We start from the raw sequence: 19,935 nt of genomic DNA on the forward strand, positions 1-19,935 counted from the left end.
AGTCTCTCTCAGCCCTGTCTTGGAGGTGCTGCCAGGGAGGGAACTTGGAACCTTCCGCACACAAGCAGGCAGCTGCTCTTCCCAGAGTGGCCCCGTATCTTACAGTGCTCACATGTCATCTCCCATACAAATGCAAACCAGGGCAGATCCTGCTTAGCAAAGGGGACAATTCATGCTTGCTGCCACAAGACCAGCTCTCCTCCCATAAAAGAGAAGCTGCCATCAACTGAGTCAGACCATGTAGTTTGGGACTGTCTGCACTGACTGGCAGCAGCTCTCCGGAGTTTCAGGCAAGGCTGTTTCTAACTCTACCTGCAGGCGGTCAGTAGGGTTGCTAGTGCTAAGAGTGGATGCCATCAGGAGCTGCACCTCTGACAAATGTCACATTTTCTCTTCTCAGATGAATACCGCCGATTGTGCATTGAAGGTCTCCCAGTCGTGCCAGGGTTCCCTGGGACCTTCCCAGGAGTCCCAGGTTTTGGGCCAAATGGAGTCGGGCCAGGCATTAGTGGTCCTGGTGGCTTTGGGCCCAATGGGGCCAATGGGCAAGGTGGAATCCCTGGGCTGCCCGGGATGGGGCCTGGAAGCTCAAGCATTGGTAAGTGAGGAAACGTTTCAGAGCCACCAAGAAAGACATCAGAGTTGCATGCTCAGTGTGGCCCTGCATGCCCGTTTTTTTCTAGCATCGACAGCAGCTGTGGATGGCTGGATTAGGATTGGGACCATGGTGTGGGAGGGAGGGAGGGAGGGCGTTCTCACCATGGCCCCCTCCATGGTCCCAATCCAGATCACCAGATGGTGCCCCCGACGGGAGCTTCTTTCCTGGGGTTTGCCTGGACATTGCCTGGACAGGTACAGAAGAGGGCAACCAAGATGGTCAGGGGCCTGGAGCACCTTCCTTATGAGGCAAGGCTACAACACCTGGGGCTTTTTAGTTTAGAAAAGAGACAACTGCGGGGAGACATGATAGAGGTCTATAAAATCATGCATGGTGTAGAGAAAGTGGAGAGAGAGAAATTCTTCTCCCTCTCACATCACACTAGAACCAGGGGACATCCCATGAAATTGATTGCCAGGAAATCTAGGACCAACAAACGGAAGTACTTTTTCACACAATGCATAATCCACTTATGGAATTCTCTGCCACAAGATGTGGTGACAGCCAACAACCTGGATGGCTTTAAGAAGGGTTTGGATAACTTCATGGAGGAGAGGTCTATCAAGGGCTACTAGTCGGAGGGCTACAGGCCAGCTCCAGCCTCAAAGGCAGGATGCCTCTGAATACCAGTTGCGGGGGAGTAACAGCAGGAGGGAGAGCAGGCCCTCAGCTCTTGCCTGTGGGCTCCCCAGAGGCACCTGGTGGGCCACTGTGTGAAACAGGATGCTGGACTAGATGGGCCTTGGGCTTGATCCAGCAGGGCTGTTCTTATGTTCTTATGACATTGGCTCCAAAGAGATCCCATCAGAGGAGCAGGAGACCGCCTTGTCCTGGATGCCTGATCCCATGGAGTGACCCCCCAGAAGGGGTTTGGGGCACCCCTCGGTGGGGCTTCTGCCTCTTTCTCTGAGCGTCTTCCTTTGTCCCCCCCCCCCCGGTCCCTGGGAGTGGAGGTGCCAGTGCACCAGGCAACTTCGAAGGCAGTGCTCCCCTGGCTGCTTGAGACCTCCCTCCCAGTGGGCCTACCTGAGAGGAGGGAAGGCTGGCTCTGGCACCAGGAGTACTACTACTACTGCCAATATTCATATACCACTTTTCAACAAAATTTCCCAAAGTGGTTTCCAAAATAATTTAATTAATTAATTAATTAATTAGATGCCCCCGCCCTGTCTCCAAAGGGTTAACAGTCTAAGAAAGGAACATAAGATAGGCACCAACAACAGCCTGGAGGGATGCTGTGCTGGGGACGGAGAGGGCCAATTGCTCTCCCCCCGCTCAGTAGAGAGACTCGCTACTTTTAAAAGCTGCCTCTTCACTCAGTTAGCAGGGGATGAGGGCTGAACTAAGAAGCCAGCGGGAGCTCCCACTGACTAAAAAGACCCTCCTGGGAGCTCAGGATCCCAGCTGCTTTGCTGCTTTACTTGACCCAGGCGTTGAGACTGCAGGGGGAAGGAGCTATCACAGGGGAGCCAATCCAGACCGGCACAGTGAAGGGTTTAAGCCCCACTGCCCCCTCACCGTACTCCCCCCCTCCCCGCCAATGTGCATATTAGAAAAACAAATATATAGGATAACAAATGCATCATTGAATGTGCAGTCGGAGGCAGCCCAATGGAGTGCAGCACCTGGGACAAGGCACCAAATGCAACTTTGCCTCACAGTCCTGGTGGGAGCCACCCCCTTTCAAAACTGCCCCTTGCAAGCTCTGGAAGTAGGGCAGGGAGGAGGGCAGGTTGCCAGCAGCCTCCTTTCCTTTTCCCTTCCTCACTATCTCCTCTCTCTCCTCTTTCGCTCCTCTCCCCTCCCCTCCCCTCCCCTCCCCTCCCCTCCTCTCCTTTCCTTCTCCCTTCCTCACTATCTTCTCTCCTCCTCTTTCGCTCCTCTCCCCTCCCCTCCCGTCCTCTCCTCTCCTTTCCTTTCCCCTTCCTCACTATCTCCTCTCTCTCCTCTTTTGCTCCTCTCCTCTCCCCTCCCCTCCCCTCCTCTCCTTTCCTTTTCCCTTCCTCACTATCTCTCCTCTCTCCTCTTTCGCTCCTCTCCTCTCCTCTCCCCTCCCCTCCCCTCCTCTCCTTTCCTTTTCCCTTCCTCACTATCTCTCCTCTCTCCTCTTTCGCTCCTCTCCTCTCCTCTCCCCTCCCCTCCTCTCCTTTCCTTTTCCCTTCCTCACTATCTCCTCTCTCTCCTCTCTCCCTCCTCTCCTCTCCTCTCCTCTCCTCTCCTCTCCTCTCCTCTCCTCCCCTCCCCTCCCCTCCTCTCCTCATGCTTTCTGCCAGCTTTGTGATGAGAGGCACCAAAGCTTGCCAGGATCAGATCAGTGATGATGATGATGGGGGAGGGGCATCCTGTTGCCCTGCTGGCACCCCAGTAATCTGCTGTTATGGCCTCTAGAGGGCGGTGTTGGGTTACTTCTATTCTAAGCCAAATTTTTGTGTGTGTGTGTGTGTGTGTGTGTGTGTGTGTGTGTGTGTGTGTGTGTGTTCTTAATTTGGGATTTGCTGCTTCTGGGCGCTGCCCGAACTCATCTCCCTGATATCCTGACCCCCAGAAGGGCCTTATAAACAACAGATTCCCTGCCTAAATTCTAATGCATGTAACTAGGGCATTCACATTGCTTTATACCTCTCTCTGAGCCATATAATAGCCAGAATATCCCTTCAGATGAACCACAGGTACCCAAAGACTCAGGGGGCCAGTTTTCTTAGTATACACAAACCTTTTACTGAGTATTAGCTTGTAATACAGCTTGCATATACTCTTTCAATGAAACAAAGCAAGATACACAGAAACTCTGCCAAAGACAATGCCAAGGCAGTCCATTGCAAATAATCACCCATTCTTTCACAACACTGCTTAAGCAGATTCAACAATAGCTAATCCTATCCTAATACCTGCTTCTTTCTGAGTTACCCGTGGCCAATGGGTAAGCCAGAAGGTTTAGGGCAGTGTTTCTCAACCTTTTTGGAGTCAAGGACCGCTAAATTCTTCGTGCAGAGTTTCAAGGACCGCTACATTCTTCATGCGCAGTTTCCCGGACCGGCAGTTAGTAAAGGGGTTTCAAATCTATCTATCTATCTATCTATCTATCTATCTATCTATCTATCTATCTGACTTCTATACTGCCCAAAACTTGCATCTCTGGGCAGTTTACAATTAAAATAATATAAGCATTAAAATAATTAAATTTGGAATCTTTTGCAAACATGGAATATTAGGGGTTCTCAACCTTGGGTCCCTCAGTTAAACTCCCATAACCCCCAACCACAATGGCATTTGGCTATTATGGCTGGGGATTATGGGAGTAGAAGTCCACCAACGTCTGGATACCCAAGGTTGAGAACCCCTGAATCTAAAAGCCTGGGTGAACAAATTTGTCACCAGTATGTCTTCAGTATGTGTGGGGTGGGGGTGGAGGTGCTTGTGATTACTCAATGGAGAGGGGATGTTGGGCCATTAGAAAAATTCAAAAGCTACATGGGGGCAATGAAAACAACACACAAGCAAGCTTTTGAATCCCCCAAAATGCTTCATCAGGCTGGATGTCAAGCAAAGCAAAAAGGAGGTGAGGAGAGGAGAGCAGGGCAAGCTCAGTAGAGCCAGAAATCTACAGTTTAACCCTCTCATCATGGAGGTGGAGTTTTAGCAGGAGTTGTGTAGTCGCAGGGCAGGATCCAGACAACGTTAGTCACGCCCACCCACTGAAATTAATTTAATCATCTCTCATTTGTGTCAATGCTGCTTGGTCATGATCACCTGACTTGATCTGGATCCTGCTCTTAGATGTGCACTTTGTGAGGTGGACCTAATGAAACCCGTGCAGCTCCTCCAAAACTCGTTAAATTCGTTACATGGCAGGTGCTGGGAATTGGGTTTTTTTTAATGGTGAAAGAAAATGTGAAGAAGAGCGGTGGAGACCTGGCATTAAAAGAAAGGGGGTGATTCTGAGATGGCGGAGGGTGTGGGGCGTTGTAGTGGTAGATGCCTCATTTTCCTTGCTGGGGAGACGAGGCACTGTTCAGGGTGGGTGAGGCAATGGTGCACCGGACTGCACTCGGAAGGTCGCCTGGGTCCAAGAGCTGCCGCCACTGTGCTTGCGCACCAGAGTGTAGCAAGTGTTCCCCATCCTCTCTCACAATGTGCACTTCTGTGCCCCCCTCCCAACTCCCCTGCGGGAGCCAATCACACCAGCCTGCCTTTGGGGCCACGCAGCTCACGTGGTCCCACATGCTGCCCGCGCATACCTGTGAGGTGAGCCAGGGCGGCCCTCCTCCCTCCCTCCTCTGCTTAGCCCTCACCGCGGCATGATCCCGGCCAGAGATTGTCCCCCGCACCCGGCGAGGTCATAAAGGGGACCGCCGTCCTCCACCGGCAGTGCAGACCAGGGGGTTACAGGGGGCAGAGGGACCACAACACCCCACCGATGCAAGAGGGAAACAGCGTTCCCTCTCAAGGCGCCTCGACCACAATAGGCAGCTGGGTTTCAATCAATCAACCTTTGGCTGCAAACAATGAGCATGCAAGAACCAGCAGCCCTTCAAGTGGCAGCCCTTCAGGTGGCATACCTTTTCATGCCCCCACACCGCATACAGTTTGAAGCTGTAAAGATAGGGAATAAAATAGCTGTAGGAAGATCACAGCAGCACGTGGAGGCAAGGGACAAGAAGGTGATACTCTTCCTCTTCCGTACCATGTGCAAAATTGAGGAAGTGAGTGCCTTGATTGCAGTTGTTGGGGGGGGGTTGACTCCCAGTCAGGGACCGGCGCTCAACCCTTCGGGGACCGGCAGCGGTCCCCGGACCGGTGGTTGAGAAACTCTGGTTTAGGGTCTCTGTCCCATTCGCAGCAGGGGTGCCGGTCACACTGGAGTTTCGATGGAAGGCTGGAATCCTGATGGTCAGAAAGTCTGGTCTTTTGTTGCTCATGCATGGGTGAAGCCTCTAGGCATGGACACTTCCTCACTCAGGTCTCCGGAGTGTCCCCTCATCTGAATTGGCTATCTTTGGGGTGGTTGTCCCCTGAGGATTGGTTGCCATCTCCTTATGAGGTTGGACATTCGCTCTGGACCCTCTGGGTCATGCCATGGCCCGTGGTTCATCTTTGGGACATGCCCTGCCTCGTGTTTCTGACACATTTTCTTTATGTGTTTGCTCTTGCTCCATCTTTGGTCTGGCCCTCTGTTTATGCTCATGGGTCCCTTTCAAAACATACTCTCAGCCAAGTTGCCCTTTTGTCTGACAAGCTTTCTGCTGGCAGCAGTGATTTCTATTTCTTCAGTTTAACCACCGGCCATTTCCTGAGCAGTTAACAAGCTATTTGCAATCAAGCTGATACTGACTACATTCTGGCTAAGCAAAAGTTCAAATGTTAATACTGATTCAGCCAGCTCTTTAGCTTTAAGACCCCCAGGGTGGGCTTCAAGTAGGCCCCTTTATTCTAAGACTGCCTCCTGAGGTAGTTGCCTCACCTGGCCTCAGGAAAGGGCCGCCCTGGAGTCAGATCCAGAGGCTGACCTTCTGGATCCAGAGACTGATGCACTCAGAGAAGGAGTTTGGCTTCCAAATGGAAGATGAGCCACTTCCCACAAGCCTCAGGCTGCCAGGTCCTCCTCCTAGGCCAGCGCCCGGGTGCCCAGGCATGGATCGGACAAGGCACAGCTAGCATGCCACCCAACTGGGTGTGCCTGCATGCAAATACTTTGACCACCCCCGAGCCACACCATCATCTGGCAGCTGTGGCTTGTGGAGAGCTTCTGTAAAACGGAACAGGGTGGGCATCTCTCATGCGCCTGAGGCCCCTGGTCCATCTGGTTTTCCATTGTGTGCAATTTTGCATTGATGTCAGAGAAGTGTCCAGGTGAGCCACCAACAGTCCAAGGGCCTCTTCTTACGATTCCCCCCCCCCCCCGCTCCGCCCACTTGGATCTCTTGCAGGAACAGCGACCCTGAATCAGACCATAGACATCTGCAAGCACTTCACCAACCTTTGCTTGAACGGACGCTGCATCCCCACACCGTCCAGCTACCGCTGCGAGTGCAACATGGGCTACAAGCAGGATGTGCGCGGCGAGTGCATTGGTGAGTGGGGTGACCTCTGCATGGGGACAGCTCTTGCTAGAGCCAGGGACGGGATGCTTCCAAAACCTCAGAGCTCTGGGCCAGAGCAAGCTGGATTCTGCAGTCTGTGTGGTTTATGCAATGGACGTTGCTTATTTAGATATGGGGTAGGCAACCTTGGCTCTCCTGCTGTTACTTAACTACAACTCCCATCATTCCCCCCAGCCACAATTTATTGTGGCTGGGGATTATGGGAGTTGTAGTTCAGCAGCAGCTGAAGAGCCAAGGTTGTCCACTCCTGCTTTATTATTTATTTATTTATTTATTTATTTATCATGTTTTTATACCACCCGATATGTACATCTCTAGATGGATACTTTATTTACTGCCAATGGCCAGAACATACATCTCTACGATGTACGTTTTGCTTTAGGATGTTGTCTGCTAGCAGAGTTGCTTTTCAGAATTCATTCTCACCCTGGGGTCCCCAGAATTTAAAATTCTGAGTCAGGGAGTTGATGCATCTTTATTTATTTGTTTTTATTGTTCTATTTATATACTGCTTTTCATTAAAATTACCTCAAAGCCATTTACAATATAGTTAAAACAATACACAATTAAAATACAAAATGTAAAACTATTAATATAAAAGTAATCTCTATTTAAAAATTTAAAAACCTCTATAAAACAATATGATCTGCAAGCGCTAGTAATGAAAGTCAAGGAGCACAGTGAAAAAATGGGACTACAATTAAATGTAAAGAAGACTAAACTAATGACAACGGGTACAGCAACCAGCCTCAGAATTGTAATGAAGACATTGAAGTGGTGGATAGCTTCTGCCTTTTAGGATCGACCGTTAACAGTAAAGGATCCAGCAGTCAAGAAATACGCCGCAGACTAGCACTTGGTAGGGTTGCAATGAAGGCCTTGCAAAGGATATTGAAATGCTGTGACGTGTCTATACCTACAAAGATTAGAATCGTTCAGACAATGGTTTTCCCCGTGACACTCTATGGATGCAAAAGCTGGACTTTGAAGAAGCAAGATAGAAAAAGCATTGAGACTTATGAACTTTGGTGCTGGAGAAGACTTTTGAGGATACCATGGACAGCCAGGAAAACAAACAAATGGATCATAGAACAATTCGATCCAGAATTTCCACTCAAGGAACCAATAACCAGGCTCAAACTGTCATACTTCGGACACATTATGTGAAAACCCAGTTCCCTTGAGAAGTCCATAATGCTGGGGAAAGTTGAAGGAAAGAGAAGATGAGGACGACCAGCAGCAAGGTGGATGGACTTGATTACGACAGCAATGAATGCACCACTGGGAGACCTTAAAGGCCAAGTGGAAGACAGATCATCCTGGAGAGAATCTATGTATATGGTCGCTAAGAGTTGACACTGACGATGGCACTTAATCAATCAATCAATCAATCAATCAATATAATACATAAAACACAGAGCAGCAACAGTAAAAACTAATCTCATTTAAAAGCCAGGGTGAAGAGCCACATCTTTACTTGTTTTCTAAAAACTATGATGGAGGCTGAGGAGTGGATGCCAGCTGGGAGAGCATTCCAAAGCCTGGGGGCAATGACTGAGAAGGCCCTATCCCGCGTCCTCAACAGCCAAGCCTCTCTCACAGTCGGCACCAGAGCAGAGTTCCCTCTGATGATCTTGTCAAGTGGGCAGACACCATTGGGAGCAGGCAGTCCAGATATCCAGGGCCCAAACCATTAAGGGCTTTAAAGGTCAAAACCAGCACCTTGAATTGCCTCTGGTGCATAGGGGCTGGGCACCCATCTATAGGGGATGCTGTGGGCTTCCTCCATCAATCAGGCGGATGGACTATATGGCATCCCATCCTGTTCTGGGTTAAGCTGGGATCTCCATGGAGACAGGCTATCTAGGACCTAAACAAACCTCGGACAATTCTCAGTGCCGAGGAGACAGACCGCACTTCCAGATGGGGAAATATTCCATCTGAAGATGGATATTCTTTTTGTTGATCAACTCTCTTTCCAAATTATGCAACTCCCTTTTGCATAGGGTCTTCACATTTATGGAGGGGCTGTTTACATTGCTTACTTCCACCATGTGCTATTTCACAGCACCCTCTGCTGGCCATTTGCAGGAAATTCATGATGAAAATTAGACTCCTCTTAAAGTAGTCTTAAAAGCCACAGATTTCGTCACAGATTTTACATATCCCTGTGAAAACATTTACTACTCTTTAAGGTGCTGCAAGATTCTTTGTAGTTTGGTGCGTGAAGTGTTCTATCACAACTATTTACATTGGACTACAAGCCTAAAGGCCTACCTAGAGGCCTACCCAGGGCCCACCTTGGGCCGGCTGTCAAAGGTTGCGCTTTTCATCACAATTTTTCCACATCTCTTTGAAAACATTTACTAGTTTTAAGTTGCTGCAAGATTCTTGGTAGTTTTGGGTACAATGGGCTAACACAGCTACTGCCCTGAGAATTGTCCAAGGTTTGTTTAGGTCCTAGGTCCCGTCTCCATGGGGATCCCAGCCCAACCCAGAATAACAATAAACTGTCATTCTGTGCAGAATAATGGGGCAGCGGGGAGCTTCTGCTAGAGGAAGTGTTCTATCACAACTACCTATCTTTTTAATATATATTTCTCTTAGGCGTATCCGTTGCTAATCCCATGTGTGGCAGCTCTCACTGGAGTTCGTGAACTGCTGCCAGATAGCGGCGGGGACAGGAGGACGGTGGGCGGGGAGCGAAAGCGGAATGGGAGTGGGGGAACGGACTGGTGCTGAAAATGAAATGAAGATGGAGGGAGAGACAGGGAGAATTAAGGGCGCAGATGCTCAGTGCCGGATCAGCTAGTTTACATTAAATGCTGATGTAGAAGCTAGGATATACTCAAACCAGAGTCACAGAAATGTAGTATTGGACGAGTTCTTCAAGATCTTCTAGTCCAACCCATTCCTCAGTGCAGGATCTGCTACAGCATCCCTGTCAGATGGTCATCCAGCCTCAGATTGAAAACCTCCAGCAAAGGAGAGCCCACCACTGCAAAAGGCAGGTTGTTCCACCGTCTTACAGCTCTTAGGAACATAGGAAGCTGCCATATACTGAGTCAGACCCTTGGTCCATCTAGCTCAGTATTGCCTTCACAAACTGGCAGCAGCTTCTCCAAGTTTGCAGGCGGGAAACTCTCTCAGCCCTATCTTGGAGAAGCCAGGGAGGGAACCTGGAGCCTTCTGCTCTTCTCAGATCAGCTCCATCCCCTAAGGCGAATATCTTACAGTGCTCACATTTCTAGTTTCCCATTCATATGCAACCAGGGTGGACCCTGCTTAGCTAAGGAGACAAGTCATGCTTGCTACCACAAGACCAGCTCTCCTCTCTTACAGTCAGGAAATTCTTCCCAATGTCTAGTCTAAATTTATTTCCTTGCCATTTCAACCCATGGTGCTAGTTCTCAGGAGCAACAGAGAACATGAGGTCGAACCACCACCCTCAGGACGGTTCAGGCCCAGATCGGGGGGTGCCATCCAAGTAAAAATTGGTTTTTAAAAGGACGTACCGCTGCCGAGGGCTTTGCAGCCTCAGGGGGTGTTGCTGCAGCCTCAGGGGGGTCTCTGGTGGTTCCCCTTCTCCCTGCTGGCCGGCCGTGCAAATGGCCCATGAGCATGTACCATGGCCTAAAAAATGGCTGCCACACACTCACAGAGGGCCAAAGCAGCCCCCAAACAAGCTGAACTGGCCTGTAGGAGACCAGGGGGAGGCCAGTAGGGGGAGGGGGGACTTCCAGAGGAAACCCCCCGCATGACCGCAGCAGCACCCTCTGAGGCCGCTGAAGCCCTTGATGGCAGTAAGTCTGCCTTAAATTTATTTTTTTTAAAACATAGATAGCACCCCCAAACCGGGCCCGAACTGGTTCAAATTCAAACCAAACCGCACTCCTCATTCAGGGGTGCCAAAACTGAACATGCCTTGTCCGGTTTGAGTCCAGTTTGGACTTTAAGCGAACTGGCCAAACTGGTTTTGTGCACATCCCTAATACCACCAACTGCTCCTCACAGGGCTTGGTTTCCAGACCTCTCCCCATCTTAGTTGCCCTCTTCCAAGCCCCTTCCACGTCATCAACATCCTTCTTAACTTTCAGGGTCCAGAACAGGCTGCAGCAAGTTCTGAAGGGGGGAAACCCAATATGGACTTCTCTCTGGGTGCTCCTTGCTTAAGGAAAACTCAGCCCTAGCCTGTATATCCTTGCTTTGCATGACTCCGCCAAGGTTAAACAGGATATTTCAAACGGATAGATTTAAATGTGGACATGTCAAATGGACTGGGCCGTTTCTAGTCCTTTATGGCTGGGATGTCCTTATCTACTAATTTATTGGACTCATGTCTCTATTTATCAGAGGACAGGAATTAGATTAAGCTTTGAGCAATTAACTATAATAATGGGCTCTTTGGACAAAGATGATCAAGTATCAACTAAATTGTGACTGTTAAATATCCCCGCTGCTGTAAAAAAATGGTCTGGGTGCCACATCAGCAATCAATTTCAACCCCCACAATGACGGGACACTTAATCAAGGCTTGGGACATTGCTGAAAGAGACACGTTGACAGATGACGTGTGGGAGAGAAATAGTCTTGTGGCCCCAAGTGACTTAGTAGAACAGCAGTCTCATTTATTACTTCCTGGAGGATGATCCGGCCGAAGATGAACCTGTCCGAGTGCTATTGATTTCCATAGGAGAAAGCTGAACTCGTGCGCAGCCTTCCCTCTGCAATCAATGGGACGTAAAAGGGCTTTGCTTTGACTGGATCATGCCCATTGCCATTTAAAACTTGGAAGGAAATAACTTTCTGTAATATAATGGAGAATTAAGTTTTTGTGAGCCGTGCCTAAGTAGTGATGGGGATGAGGCCGTCGCTGGAGATAGGTCTGTAGCTCAGTGACCAAGCATCTGCTTTGCATGCAGAAGGTTCCAGCTTCAATCCCTGGCAGCATCTCCAGGTAGGGCTGGGAAAGACTCCTGCCTGGAACCTCAGAGAGCAGCTGCCAGTCAGTGTAGACAATACTGAGCTCCGTGCACCAAGGATCTGACTTAGCAGAAGGCAGCTACCTGTGTATCCTCAAGAACTCTTCAAGTAACAGGCTTTCACTTTGTTTTAAGAGCCCCTGGTGGTGCAGTGGTAAAACTGCTGCCCTGTAACCAGAAGGTTACAAGTTCAATCCTGACCAGGGGCTCAAGGTTGACTCAGCCTTCCATACTTCTGAGGTCGGTAAAATGAGTACCCAGAAATGTTGGGGGCAATATGCTAAAATCATTGTAAACCGCTTAGAGAGCTTCGGCTATAGAGCAGTATATAAATGTAAGTGCTATTGCTATTTATTTCTTGCAGACATTTATATCCTGCTTTTCCATTTAAAGAACCCTCAGCAAATTCAAGGCAGCTCACAACAGAACAATGCATTCTAAGGTTGCACACATGACCAAAACTGGGCCACTTTGGGAAGGGTGGTATATGAATCAGGGGTGTAGCTATAATTGAGCGGATGGGTTCAAAGAACTCCTGAGGGACCCCCAGTTCCACCCCTCCCTATTTTCTTCATTCTCTCCCTCACTCCCAAGGGCCGCCAAGGAGAGGGGTGAACACAGGCCCTCTCTCCCCTACATGACGAGTGCCACTCTCGGGATTCCCACCGCTGCGCACCCACATGACCAGCACGTGACAGCTCCGGTAGCAGCAAGGGGGTGGGAGGAAAGCAGGCTGTAGCCTCCCACATCCCACAATACATTGCATGAGGAATGCAGTGCAGGGGGGATTTCCCCACTGCCCGGCGCTCCGGCCGCCCGACTCTATGAACACTCAGGCTGCAGGGAGCCCGAGCATTCATATGACCAGGGAGTGGAGGCCAAAGCACCTTTCTTCCTCACTATAAGCCTGGGTAAAAAGCCCGGGCTACCCCAGTGAAGACTGCCAGGATCGGTCCTGATCCCAGCACTCCACACAAGCTGACCTGCCCAGGTAGGGCTGTGCTAGTCTCAGTAGGGCTGCTCATGTGAAGTGTGTGTGTGTGTATGTATGTAGGGGCGAAGCCACCATTGAGCAAACAGGTTCAAAGAATACGGGCCATTGCCCCTCAGGGGCCACGCCTCACACCCCAGACATGCCCCGTGCTTGATGTCAGATGCGAAGGGTGTGGCTAAATGCTCCCTGCATCTGATGTCAGACACAGGGGATGGGGCTAGGGGGGCCACATAGAACATGGGCCGCAGCTGGTCTCCCTCCACACCTCTGTGTGTGTGTGTGTGTGTGTGTGGACACACACACGTCCCACTTTTTATTCATAAATAACAAATTGGCTGATTTAAAAGTAATACAAACAACAGAATGGGGACAAATAATTCAAACGCTAATAAAACACAACTGCAGAATAGAACAGCGTTGGCAGGGAGTAAAACAAAAATATGAAAACCGAAAAATATGAAATATGAATATGAAAAATATGAAAACCAAAAAAGAAGAGAGACGCTTAAATTGGAGCATGCACTTCCTAGACACCAATGCATCTGTTTTTAATTTGCAGCGGGTACTGTGCCCTCCCCCCACTTTTCGTTGTTCTCCAACTTGCAACCATTATTTGTTTGATAATATCTTGATGCAAAAACTGCTTCCTTTTTGAGGGGGGTCTAGGCTGGGCACTGGGCAGAGCCTCAGATCCTGGGCCCCCAACCAGTGCCTGAGTGGACCGTCCCCTAATGCTGATCCTCCCCAGGAATGCTGTTGTACTAAAGCAGGGGGGTCCCAACCTTGGGTAACCAGATGTTGTTGGGACTAGAATTCCCATCATTCCCATGTACAATGGCCTCAGCACTGCTGCTAGCTCATGTTCAAGTTGAACATGAGCCAGCCTTGTGAGGCAGCTGCTAAAATAGCCAATGCAATTGTGGGCTGCATTAACAGCAGCATCCTGCCCAGATCACAAGACGTGGTGGTTCCACTCTATCCTGCACTGGTCAGAGCTCACTTGCAATCTGGTGTCCAGTTCTGGGCCCCACATTTTAAGAAGGAACTTGATAGACTGAGCAGGTTCAATGGAGGGCAACCAAGAGGGTGAGGCACAGCTGAAGGAACTGGGTAGGTTGCGTATGTCCCCTGCTAACTGAACAGAGAGGTGCCTTTTTAAAGTAGTGATTCTCTTTATTTAGCAGGGGGAGAGCAACTGACCCTATCCATCCCCAGCACAGCATCTCTCCAGTGGCTGTTGCGGGTGTCTATCTTATTTTTCTTTTTAAGATTGTGAGCTCTTTGGGGACAGGGAGCCATTTTTATTTATTTATTTATTTATTTATTTATTTATTTATTTATTTATTTATTTATTTATTTATTTATATCTGTGTAAATTGCTTTGGGAACTTTTTGTTGAAAAACAGTGTACAAATATTCATAATATTCATATTCGTTGAGCCTGAAGAAGACAAGACAAGACAAGACAAGACAAAGGGGAGATACGTGAGCCGTCTTCAAGTAACTGAAGGACTGTCACATAAAAGGAGTGAACTTGTTCTCTGTTGCTCCTGAGGACTAGAACCAATGGGTTGAAATGACAAGGAAGCAGATTTAGCTTAGATATTAAGAAGGATTTCCTGAGAGCTGTTGGCCAGTGGAACAGTCTGCCTCAGGCAGCAGCGGGTGGAAATGGCAAGGGAGGAGATTCAGGCTAGGCATTAGGAGGAATCTCCTGGCTGCGAGAGCTGTTGGACCAGTGGCTCCCTACCAGGATTCATCCATATGCTGTTGAACTACAACTCCCATCATTCCCAGCTACAATTTATTGTGTCTGGGGGCAATGGGAGTTGTAGTCCAGCATCATCTGGAGGAACCTAGTTTGTCCAGCATCATCTGGAGGAACCTAGTCCAGCATCATCTGGAGGAACCTGTGTTGGGCAGTGGAACAGTCTGCCTCATGCAGTGGTGCGCTCTCCTTTGCTGGAAGATTTCCAGCAGAAGCTGGATGGGTTTCCATCAGGGTTTGGATAGCACTTGTGATCAGTTCAATTAGTGAAAGTCTTCATCATTTGATGGAAGTTCAGAGAAAACCTTTGTTTGTTTGTTTGTTGGTTGGTTGGTTGGTTGGTTGGTTGGTTGGTTGGCTGGCGCTGGGAGGTCTCTAAGATGGAGTCACGCCGGAAAAGACAGCTACCGTAGCTGATACAGTAACACTGGCATCATTAGGCAAACAACCTCAGGAGTGGTCGTTGAGTCCAATCACAGAGCATAGCCTCAATGGCCAATCAGAGAACTAGTTCACAGTTTCATTAAATACAGCAACATATTAACTGTGTGCAAAAGGAATAACCCAAATATGGTTATTTCATCCATTACAACATTTCTGTTAATCCAACTAGTACATGCACAGGCCAGGACCAGCCAAAACCTGTTTTTCCCTCATCAGTATCCATCAGGGTTTTGGTAGCAGTTTCCTGCAGGGGGTTGGGCTAGAAGGCCTCCAAGGTCCGAGGACTTCCAACTGCAAGGACTTCCAACTCCAAGGACTTACAACTCTGGAAATCTGCTACTGCTACGAATGTTTATATGCCACTTATCAACAAGATTCTCGAAGTGGTTTACGTAGAAAAATAAATAGAACATAAAGAAAATGGTTCCCTGCCCCCAAAGGGCTCACAATCGAAAGGGATTGCAATCTAAAAAGGAACACATAGAGGAGACCAGCAACAAACACTGAAGGAACGCTATGCTGGGGAATTCTGTGATTCTGTCAGCCTCTGTACGAAAGGGCTGGTCTGCTCCCAACACCCGTGTGCAGCCATCAGTCCAGCCACGGCATCCTTTCCACAGCCTGTTTGCCTCTTCTGATCTCCTTTGCCACAATGCAAAAATGGTCATGCGGATGCAAAGACACGCATCTAGATATGCAACCAGTAGCGTTCAGTTTTCCTTGGGACAGAATGGGCAGGCTTGCTTTTCTAGAGGGCTGAGGATGAGCTCCTTCGTTGGACCAGCCGCCCCACACCCAGTGCTGCCTTGCCCTGTGCCCCTGGTGGGGGCCAGTCCCCTTTCAAGATTGACCAGCTTTGAAAGTGGTGCAGGGGTTGAGGAGGAGGGCAGGTTGCCAGCAGCCTCCCCTTCTCTCCTCGTGCTTCTTGCTTGCTTGGCAAGGCGTGTGAGGAGAGGCAGTCTTTGCCAAGCTCGCAGGGGTCGGATCAGTGCTCAAGAGCTGCTCTGAGGGCAGTGGCAGCGGCGGCGGGGGTGGAGGTGGTGCATTTTGCCACCCAGCTACTTCCCCAATAACCTGCTGCTTGAGGCCACTGTCTCACCTAGCCTCGTGAAAGGGCCGCCCCAGATGCACCGGTAAACAACATCCTAGTGTCATGGCTTGAAGGTGAAAGCTCGTTTTCTTTTCCAGACATGGACGAGTGCTCCAGCAGCCCCTGCCTCCATGGCGACTGTGTGAATACCCCCGGCTCGTACCACTGCAAGTGCCACGAGGGGTTCCAGAGCACGCCCACCAAACAGGCCTGCATTGGTAAGTCCGGGTTGGGTTTGTGAGGGCCTGGATGCCTATCCTGGTCCAGGAAATGCCACCATTTCTCCCAAGGCAAAGACCAGGGATGCCTATCCAGACCTTGGACAGCTCCTGGGGCAACAGGTCAGCACCACAGTGAGAGCTGATCAGGCAAGTACAGAAGCCAGGAATCGTAAGAGAAGGGAGTCTTTCTCCAGCTGGCGTCACACAAATGCAACACGGGGTTCAGGCACATTGACTTGGCCCCACCCGCTCCCAGAAGCAGGCTTTGCTCTCTTAAAGGGGCCTGGCCTGATTCTGCAGGCACTTGCTGGGGGGCCTTTCACCATGACGGGTGAACCCCAGTCATGACTCAGGAGATTTCTCTGAATCAGAGGGTGTTGGCAGGGCTCAGTCCTTGGGTTTTGGTGGGGGTACTAGTGGGACCCTTCTGGTTCATCCAGTGGGCAGATAGACCTCTAACATGTCTCCCCACAGTCGTTTTTTTTCTAAACTAAAAAGCCCCAGGTGTTGTAGCCTTGCCTCATAAGGAAGGTGATCTAGGCCCCTGATCACCTTGGTTGCCCTCTTCTGCACCTTTTCCAGTTCTACAATGTCCTTCTTTAGATGTGGTGACCTTGAGGGTCCCCCTTTACAAGTAAAGGGGACATCCCTAATCTCCATCTTAAAGGCTCCAGGGGTGGCGGCAAGAGAATGGGCCCCCCATACCTTCTGCAGAGACCACCACATGGTGGCGGCAGAGACCTCAGAGGTGGCGGGGGAGGGGCGGCAGTGGAGGCTCCTCCAAGCCCCCTGCTGGCCTCCTGAATGGCAGCCTGGGCTGGCTGTGGACCGGTTCGGGCCACCATTCAGGAAGCCGGGAGGGGGCTTGAAGGACACACACACACACACACCCGCTGCCTCCCCTGGTCTTCTCTTTTCCAGGCTAAACCCGAAGTTAAGAACATAGGAAGCTGCCTTGTTGTTTGTTTGTTTGTTTGTTTATGTGTATATATGTTTGTTTGTTTATGTATATGTTTATAACACCCAAAACTTACATCTCTGGGAGGTTTACAACAAAAACAGAGAAGTTAAAACGTTAGTTAAAACAGATAAATACGGAGTCAGACCATTGGTCCATCTAGCTCAGAATTGTCTACACAGACTGGCAGCGGCTTTTCCAAGGTTGCAGGCAGGAATCTCTCTCAGCCCTCACTTGGAGATGCTGCCAGGGAGAGAATCTGAGACCTCAGCTGCTCTTCCCAGAGTGGTCCCATCCCCTAAGGGGAATAACTCACAATGCTCATACATGGAGTCTCCCATTCCAGTGCAAACCAGGGCAGACCCTGCTTAGCAAAGGGGACCACTCATGCTTGCTACCACAAAACCAGGTTAATTTGGGGCACACTGTCCCACCATCGTGTCCTCTGCTTTCTGCCTAGATATCGATGAGTGCATCATGAACGGAGTGATGTGCAGGAATGGGCGCTGTGTGAACACCGATGGCAGCTTCCAGTGCATCTGCAACGCCGGCTTTGAAATCACTCCTGACGGGAAGAATTGTGCTGGTAAGCCACAGGCGTTAGTTACAGGGAAAGACTCAGGATCAGGCCCTCCCTGGGTGTTTGGGTGTTTGTGATTGTTACCCCCCAACTCTACAGTATTGATCTCCAGCAGACGGAGCCTCCTCGTTTCCTTGAAGCATCCCCTTCCCTGGAATAAATATGAACCTGCCTTTCAGCCCCATAAAAACCTCCTGGCCTGTTTATGATGATGCCGGGTGCGACGAGGGAGGGATGAAAGGATTGCGGGGGGAGCCCAGTGTGGCCACTGCCTTGTTGTTCTTTCCTGCAGACCACGACGAATGTGCCACCACAAACATGTGCCTGAACGGGATGTGCATTAATGAAGACGGGAGCTTCAAGTGCATTTGCAAACTGGGTTTTGTCCTGGCCCCCAACGGGCGCTACTGTGTCGGTGAGTCCTGCTCAGTGCGGGAAGCTGCTATGGCATCCCTGACTAGGAACAGGTGCCTGGGCGGGGGGGGGGGGGGGGCGGAGAGGGAGGAAAGGGCTCGGAGGGGGTGGGAAATTGCTGTTGGCGAGCTCCATATCCCAAGGGGAGGGTTGCAGCAGCTCACCCATCATCTCAGGCGCTGGTTTGGCTTGACCGCAGCCTATCTTCACAGGTCATGCCCTTGTATGGCTCAGGGGATTCAGTCGCTAATTAGCTCCGCCATTGTGGTTCTGGCTCCACCCTCTGAGTCTCCATTGCACATCTGGCTGCACCCTCTGATCTTCCATTTTGCTTCTGGCTTCACTTTCTGAACCACCATTGTGCCTCTGGCTCCACCCCCTGAACCACCATTTTGCTTCTGGCTCCACCCTCTGAATCTCCGTTTCACATCTGGCTCCACCCCCTGAGTTTCCATTTTGGTTCTGGCTCCAACTTCTGAGCATCGTTTTACTATTATTTCTTGTTTACACAGTCAGACAGGTGTTATTGACGAGTTTGTTTTCTCCAGACATCAAGTCCTTCCCAAGGACCTGGGATGGCTGAATTTTATCATCAATACTGTTGGTTATTATAGATATCGTTGCAAAATATAGGCTGTTCTCAGTAAAGTTGCTTTTTGTAATTGGCTGATGGTGATTTTGGTGGCCCCTATGGTGTTGAGGTGCTCTTCAAGTTGTTTTGGAATTGCACCTACTGGGATTATTTTGGTCTTCTTCTGCCACAGCCTTTCAATTTCAATTTGTAGATCTTTATATTTGGTTATTTTTTTCTATTTCTTTTTCTTCTGTTCTGCTATGCCCTGGTATTGCTATGTCGGTTATTTTAACTTGTTTTTCTTTCTTCTCAACTACAGTTATATCTGATGTATTGTGTGGCAGATGTTTGTCTGTTTGTAGTCGGAAGTCCCATAATATTTTTGCATCTTCATTTTCTTCAACTTTTTCAATTTTATGGTCCCACCAATGTTTGGCTACAGGTAGCTTGTATTTTTTGCAGATGTTCCAGTGTATCATCCCTGCTACCTTGTCATGCCTTTGTAGTCAGTCTGTGCGATCTTTTTACAACAGCTGATTAGGTGGTCCACTGTTTCATCTGCTTCTTTACAAAGGTGGCACTTGCTGTTTGTTGTTGACTTTTCGACTTTTGCTTTTATTGTATTTGTTCTTAGCGCCTGTTCTAGTGCAGCTAGTATTAAACCCTCTGTTTCTTTCTTCAAGTTGCCATTCTTAAGCCATTGACAGGTCTTGGTGATGTTTGATTTTCCACTTATATTGTGCAAATATTGACCATGCAGTGGCTTATTTTTCTGCTCGGTTCTTGACTTGTTCTTTCTTGTAGGCCTGCTTTGTTTCATTGGTGTTGAATAGTTTCTCATTATTGACCATTTGAAGTGCAGCTTCTTCACTGTCCTTGATGTATTCTTCAAGGCCTCTTTTCTCCTCCTCTACTGTTTGATGGACTTGCAGCATTCCTCTTCCACCTGAGTTGCAGGGAGGTATAGCCTATCTACATCACTGCGGAGGTGCAGAGCATGATTGATGCTAATGATTTTCCTGGTCTTACGATCTAGCGTCTCTAGCTCTGCCTGGGTCCAGTCTATTATTCCTACACTGTATCTGATAACATGTATAGCCCAGGTGTTTATTAGGGGTGTGCAATTCGGGTTTTTGGGTGATTCGGCTCGG

General features: G+C 49.4%; 1 protein-coding gene across 2 annotated transcripts in view; it reads left to right on the plus strand.

The window, feature by feature from the left end:
* Positions 1-19,935, plus strand: part of FBN3 (fibrillin 3) — a 235,163-nt gene that overhangs the window by 107,169 nt on the left and 108,059 nt on the right. For both annotated transcript variants that reach the window (XM_053298377.1, XM_053298378.1), the window contains exons 12-16: positions 401-598; positions 6,586-6,729; positions 16,136-16,255; positions 17,677-17,802; positions 18,089-18,211. In XM_053298377.1, coding sequence (XP_053154352.1) covers positions 401-598; positions 6,586-6,729; positions 16,136-16,255; positions 17,677-17,802; positions 18,089-18,211 — 711 coding nt within the window. The remainder of the gene's footprint in view (positions 1-400; positions 599-6,585; positions 6,730-16,135; positions 16,256-17,676; positions 17,803-18,088; positions 18,212-19,935) is intronic.

Source organism: Hemicordylus capensis, chromosome 2, assembly GCF_027244095.1.
Source record: "Hemicordylus capensis ecotype Gifberg chromosome 2, rHemCap1.1.pri, whole genome shotgun sequence".
Classification (NCBI taxonomy): Eukaryota; Metazoa; Chordata; class Lepidosauria; order Squamata; family Cordylidae; genus Hemicordylus; species Hemicordylus capensis.